The sequence below is a fragment of the Caretta caretta genome, chromosome 9, assembly GCF_965140235.1.
Source record: "Caretta caretta isolate rCarCar2 chromosome 9, rCarCar1.hap1, whole genome shotgun sequence".
NCBI lineage: Eukaryota > Metazoa > Chordata > Testudines > Cheloniidae > Caretta > Caretta caretta.
In genome coordinates, this window is record NC_134214.1 from 91316572 (window position 1) to 91323792 (window position 7221).

Sequence of the window (7221 nt, forward strand, 5' to 3'; positions counted from 1 at the left end):
CTATGCCCTACTACCATGTAATAGGAGCTCTATGTTAAGACTTGATGACACCAAGAAGTTGACAAAAGCAATTATCAACTGATCTCCCTTGTCCAGTGCTGAGCACAGTGCAACTGTTAGCAAAAGCAAGCACGTCTCAGGAACACTTAACATTTTCATTAGTACTAAATGTGTTAGCAGTTAAATAGCTTTCAGCAACTGTCCAAAGGACCTCTTGCTGACAGTGGTATTTAACAGTGGATCAACTTCCCAGAGTAAAAAGGCATCTAGTCAGGGGTTTAGACACATCTAAGTTGGTAACTTGAAAAGTCAGCTACCCTCTTCTACGAGACGATGTCCATAAGCAAGCTCAGTTATGTCTAGTCAAGCTGCAGTTGCACCTTATGATTGCACTGTACAGTACTCTTAGACTGTCCCTTTTCCTTACCTAGTTCCACTCCAGATTAAATTAGTTGTCCTTTCAACCTTCAATCACTTATAGCTAGACTACAGTTAATATGAAATCATACATATATTTTTCTTATGTCCCCATTCCCCGTCTCCTTACCCAGATCCATCACCAATTCAATATGTATGTGGTAGGCACTTATGTGCATGCCTGTGTATTAGTCATGCGACATGTAGTGTACTACAGTAGAACCTCAGTTATGAACCCCTCGGGAATGAAGGTTGTTCATAACTCTGAACAAAACGCTGTGGTAGTTTGAAAAGTTTACAACTAAACATTGACTTAATACATCTTTGAAACTTTACTATATAGAAGACAAATGCTGCTTTTAACAATCTTAATTTAAATGAAAAATACAGAAGCAGTTTCCTTACTTTGTCAAATCTTTTCTTAAACTTTCCCTCCATTTTTTTAGTAGTTTATGTTTAATACAGTACTGTACTGTATTTTTTTCTCTGCTGTCTGATTGCATACTTCTGGTTCTAAGTGAAGTGTGGTTGACCGGTCAGTTCATGACTATCAGGTTCTACTGTACGTATTCCTTGTGTATGCACCCACTTTATGTACTGGTATGCCTGTGCAGCCAGTGTGTACTGACAGTAAGCACGTGGGGATGCAGTCTTCCTCATCAGGATGAGGGCATGATAATAACTGAGGTTTTTTAGATTTCACAGAAACAAGTGGGGGGGGGGGCGGTGTTATGTATAGACTTTGTTGTTAACTTGGCTTATATAAGTTCAATGTTTATCCACTGGGGGAAATTAGTGCTCGCATGCAAGCTTTAAGAAAGGGTGTGATACAACTAACATGCTGACTTGCTCTAGTAAGGTGTGGTTTTGTTTGTTTTAAACAGAGAAACTAACGAAAGCACCAGACACAGCAATTACAGGCTTAAACAGTTATATATTAGTCATAAGAAACAACTGGTTCAGATAACTACTTATGTAACTTGAAGCAACACAATGCATGTGTAATACCTCTCATGTCTTGGAAGAGTTAATTTTGTCCTTAACTAGTCTTAATATCTGTTAATATGTAAGCATTTCTTTTCCAAACCTGTGGGAGACAATCTTCAAAAAGCTTATTTTGAACTTGAATAAACAGAACCACAAATTACTCTACTCTGATTGGTTTCAGAGTAACAGCTGTGTTAGTCTGTATTCGCAAAAAGAAAAGGAGTACTTGTGGCACCTTAGAGACTAACTAATAAATTTGTTAGTCTCTGAGGTGCCACAAGTACTCCTTTTCTTTCTACACTCATTGGTGGAGCTGTTTAACTATCTATTATGGACACACACTCTACTTCGGCTTTACTGAAAGCTGTGTTGCCTGTTAGCTGTCTTGTAACACTCCATTAATTTCTCCTCTTTATAGTCTAGGTCTTATCCATCCAATATGGCATTATCTCTTCATTAGTTGCACCTTAAAAATATAAAGGCTCCTAAACTTTCTAAGGCTATTACTGTTCAAAATTAGAATATCACCTTTAAATCTTCCCTTACCTGTAGTTGGTGTAACTAAAGTAAGCAGCAACAAATGTAAGTCTATCTTAAACATTTGCAGTGTATTATGGGGCACTAAAAGTCTATGGTATTGAACAGATGCTATGAGAGCCATTGGGATATTCAGTAATGTTGGGTTGACTAAAATAATTAGCTCTATGATGACCAAACGGTGTTAAGACTGAAATAGTGATGGTTAACTTTTTTCCTACCAGCCATCTCTTCCACAAGACTTGTGTTGATCCCTGGTTATTAGAACACAGGACATGTCCTATGTGCAAATTGGACATACTCAAAGCTTTGGGAATTGAGGTGAGTTAACATGCTTTCCTAGTGACAGATGACTTCAGAAATGTTAGTGCTAGTATAATGAATCAGCTGACTTTTTTTTTTTAGCTACTCCTAGAATGTAGAGAATAAGTGCTGAGACTTCGTGAATTTCTCCCATAGTACGATATTCTGTGTGGCACTTAAAACAGCAAAGACTAATCTCTTGGTGAAAACTGCTGCTGACTTGGCATGGCTTAGTAGCTGCTCATTGACTATTTAAAATGTTTCGTGACATACTCCGTTGTAGATTACAAGTGTCATAAAAAAGAGTTAGTAGCTGCTTTTAACAGCAAACTTATTTGGATGGGTCTTATAGCAGGCCAGGCTAGCAGATGTGTGCATTTGAGAGTTGCAACTCTTCTTGCAATAAATTAGTTATGTTAGTGGGGTTGGCCTGCATTTTTTGGCAGATTCAGGTAATTACCACTTTTTCTCCATTCCACCACCCCTGCAGCTATTTAATTAAATCCCCAGGAGTCTTTAGATGACAAGAAGGCTGGCAGAGATCACTCTCCTCCCTTCAGCAGATGGCTTCTAATAACATACTTTTAAGGAGCTTGTGTTTATCAGAGACTGTCAGTTTATTATTAGGCACCTCTGACCTAGGGAAGTGTCAGAGTGAGACACTTGAGAAATCAACTGTACTATATTGTGTGTTTTGGAGGAAGGGGGAATGGAGAGTGCAGAGAACAGGAATACACAAGGTAATAAATATATGAACCTCTTCCAGTTTGCTTCACTAGATCATCTCAGGTTAGCTTTCTGCTCAGCTGGGTGTGTAGAAAAATATTTAACTTGTCCTTTGAGAACTAGGCCTAGCACCAGGGTTTGCAGTACTGGCCCTGAAAGGAGCCCCTGTGGAAGGTGGCTCTTTCGAGCGGATTGTTGCTTAGCCCATGAGCCTGTGTTCCATATTTTATCTTCTTTTAGTTTCACTGTGCCCTACTCAGGAGGGTTGTTCCAAGAAGGCAGCAGGCACGTTGCCCCACTTGCCCTGTAGACACAAGGTTTAATATGACAGCTGTGTTGGGCAGGCTACAGCTTCATAGATAAAGTGGACAACTAGAGTTGCACCTTATTTTAAATCATTTGACTTTAAAAAGGTGGATATAGAAGACGGAGCAGAGTCTTTCCAGACCACGGTGTCCAATGAAGCATCAAATAGAGCTTCACTTAACGAAGAGGATAATCGTAGTGAGACTGCATCATCTGGATATGCTTCAGTGCAAGGAACAGATGAGCCGATTCTAGAGGAACATGCATCTTCAGAGCGTAAGTATTCAGTGATCCCTGTCTCTGTCAGTAATTGTTTATACAAATTCCATTAGCCCCTCATTGCATGTTCTCATGCTGCAGGACAACTTAAGTTTTGTTTTGGTATGGCTATTTAAGTTGCCCCTACTCAGAAGCAGAGTGCACTCAGGCCAACCAATTCTAGTGAAGGCTAGTAGTCAAAGGCTATTGTCTAGTAAAAATCTTCTTCCTAGAAAAAGAAGTCTGATAGGAATATAGGTCTTGTGAGTGTTGAAAAAGGCCCTTAACCAGTAAAACAAAAGGTAGGACTCCATTCTTGAGGCGGAAGTTAAAGTTAAGGGAAACACCAGTGGATTCAACTTGAACTTCTGCCTAGATCCATGCCCAAGGTGCCATCTCACCAAATTCAGCTGGGCAGAATAACTGGCTGTTCGTATAAGCTGGAAGTCTGTATAAGGGAAACCCATCTGCTCCCCTTCCTGAATGCTCTGTGCAGCAAAGGTTAAGAAACCATGCACTGAGTGGGATCCGAAATACTAGATGTGTATTAACTCTGGGAAGGAGCTTGACAAGCTTTAGTATTAACATTAGAACTGAATATGTAACTTATATGAAAATCTGTTCATGGCCACAAAGTTTAATGGTGTTTGGTTGCATTAAGCCCAGGACTCTTATGAAGAAGAAAATCTTAATTTACCATTGGTGTCAATCAGGTTTCCTGCTTTCTAGCATTTGTGCTGCATTAAGAGAGCTAGGAGAAACTAGTCTTTTCTGATCCTAGTGAGGAACAAGGTCAAAGAAAAGAGAATGTAAGTTTAACTGGTAAACTATGGATTTCAGCGATCCAAAGGAATTTCTTAGATTAGCCCATGTTACAAGGGCAGTGAGACCTTTCCATGTCAAATGTAGTTTCTACAATATAACTAGATTAATCTACATTCTTGAAATTTTGCACTAGTTATGGAAGATTTATGAAGAGTAGTGTAATACTCTAAATGATGCAGTGCAGTATGATTAAAAACGGTAAATATCATACTGAATTTCAGATTTCCCAAACTTGAATAGAAAACAGAAAACATGACTTTATAAATATCCTTTGAAGTACTTATAGTCTCTTCTACAAATTAATAACATACTTTCTCCTATCAGAAGTAAGCTATCGATCTCTTGTCTATAAACTAGAACAGATATAGAAAATGTAGCAAAATTGCTCTGTACTTGTATCCTTCATGTGATTTGTAAGTTTAATCTTCCTATTAAATTCAACTTCCCCAAATGGCTCAGTATTTTTGCTGTTGCTTTATCTGGGCTCTTCCCACCTGAAAAAATAATTTTTTTTTCCAGTGAACTCCAGAATGATGATGATAAAGGCAACAAGCAGAGTGCTTTTTTGTGTGTGTAATAGGAAATGGTTCAAATGAATAATTAAAACAATCGCAAAGCATGGTATTTGCTGCCACCTGTTGGGTGTCTTGCCCTGGAAAATGCAGGTAGAATTGTTCAGACAAGAGCAAGTGTGCTCTGCTCAAACTAGACAAGTGGATCTTTTCTTTCATTCAGAATTCTTGAAGGCTACATTTTTTTTTACATTCCCCCAAACGTATGTCACTTTAGTGTATTTACATAAATGATTGAACGTCTTGTTCTCTTCTTGCCACTTAATATTTATTACATTTCCTCCCAGCTCTTGTATGCATTCATATTCCCTTTCTTTTGTTTTAAGTTTTAGTGTATTGTAACTAGCGTGAGGCTACAATACCTGATACATTTTGTTAAGCTTCTTTCTGTCTTCACCCTCTCATCCAGGATCTACCACACAACTATAACCTGGCACTCTGCCCCATATTGGGTGTACTCAATGAGATGTTAACACAAAAGTGTAATTGGCATTACCCTTTATTTCCAAAGGTGCCAATGGTGAAGTAGTGGGGAGAGGGCGACAAACTGCAGCCCAGAAGGGTCTGTACTGCATGTAGGGGTACAGAGCAACATTTCAGTTGCAACATGTTAGTGTATGGCAAGTAGGTCTGTTTGTGTAGAGAGCATGATGCTCGGGAGAGGAAAAGTTAGTGTGTGTTATATACTTCAGGATAATTAAGTGACCCAAAACGTATTTATTAATTGTTTTTTTTTCGTTTGTTTCATTCTAAAAGATGACAATCTGCATCTCGTAAACAATGAGTCCCAGTCTCCAGCAGTGGAAGTCCTTCCTCACCTTGACAACCCAAGCTTTGAAGCAGATGAAACCCGCGTTCAAGAAATCAAATCCTAAAAATTTGTCAAGCAATGCGGAATCTGAATCTGTTGTAACAAACTGCCAGTTGTGGTCATAGGTACGTCAAACTGTGTAACAAATGAACTACTCTGTAGCAGCAATGTTGCATTGGAAATATTGGGATGAAATGAAATTTTTTAATAGATCACAATTACATGGTTTGAAAACTTAACCTTCTGCTAATTTAAACCTTTTTTATCTTCCGTTGGAATTTAGTTTAAGTATTCTTCAGATAAAACTGTCTCAAAAGAACGTATGAAGAAAACCATTTGATTTTAACATTGAACCAAACCTTCCTAACCCAGCCAGTCTTGTGCAGTGACCTTTCCATTCAGCCTGTGAAAACGTATACTGCTTTTTTAAATATTGTACTAAGCGGATGCTCCTGTAGTAGCTGTCTCTGTTGGGAATTGTTTGATTTGGAGCTTACAGATTTAGTATAAAGATGGATTTCTATTACAACCAAATCAATTTTGATCTGGACTTATAGATACTTAATTGTTTTATGTAAAGCAGTGTTCATGTTAACTGTCACTGCTCCAAATTAGTAGGACAGAATTACAAACTAAATGCCTATCAACCTTCCCCTGCTCCCCAAATATTTTTGTGGAATATTAAACCTATTTCAGATGAGCTAAAGGTTCTAATCAGTCATATAATGCAACATATATTCCTAAACCTATTTGAAGGGTTTTAAATAACAGGTCAAGTCTGACTTGCACAATATTGTAAAGGGAACAATTGCAGAAGTGCTGTATTTTTTTAAAAGAAAAAAAAACCTATTCACTTTCTCAAACTTCTTCTAACTTTTAAATGGAGTCTGAAGGCTATCCTATGGCTCAGGGGTTGTCTAAATAGCTGCAACACCAGCAATGTTTGCTAGTCCACGTTTTGTGGGAGTCTGAAATGCTGAAGACTGTCAACTGAGGGTGAAGGTCTACAAACATCAACTAGAACATGGTAAGGCAACAGGTGATAAAGAATGCTACTGAGTATCGGGGGGTGCATAGTTTAGCAAACTGGATAAAATTGCAATGACTCAACTGATGTCCTGTAAATGTATCTATAAATTACGGCTGATAATTTTCTAATATTTGGGGGGAGTGGAACACAAGGGTGCCTTAGTACAAAGTCTAAAGCCTCATCCACCAAAGTTAACTAAGTACATCTATAAATGCACTTTATTTTTATTTTGTGTCTTTATTCTTTATTCTGTGGTTTTGTTCCTAATACTAATGCTAACAGAATTTAGTCTAAAGAACAGCAATAATGTACTACTGTTTGAATCTCTTGGGAGAAAACAATGCATTTTCTTACTTCTGTGTAGTATGATTAAAAATGTTGTAAATATTTCATGATTTGTACTGAATTTCTTTGAATATGAAAATGTAAATAAAACTATATTCAAATTG

General features: G+C 37.8%; 1 protein-coding gene across 2 annotated transcripts in view; it reads left to right on the plus strand.

The window, feature by feature from the left end:
- Positions 1–7221, plus strand: part of RNF128 (ring finger protein 128) — a 65819-nt gene extending 58598 nt beyond the window's left edge. For both annotated transcript variants that reach the window (XM_075132551.1, XM_048864794.2), the window contains exons 5-7: positions 2166–2262; positions 3384–3552; positions 5688–7221. In XM_075132551.1, the coding sequence (XP_074988652.1) occupies positions 2166–2262; positions 3384–3552; positions 5688–5806 (385 nt within the window). In that variant the 3' untranslated portion in view covers positions 5807–7221. The remainder of the gene's footprint in view (positions 1–2165; positions 2263–3383; positions 3553–5687) is intronic.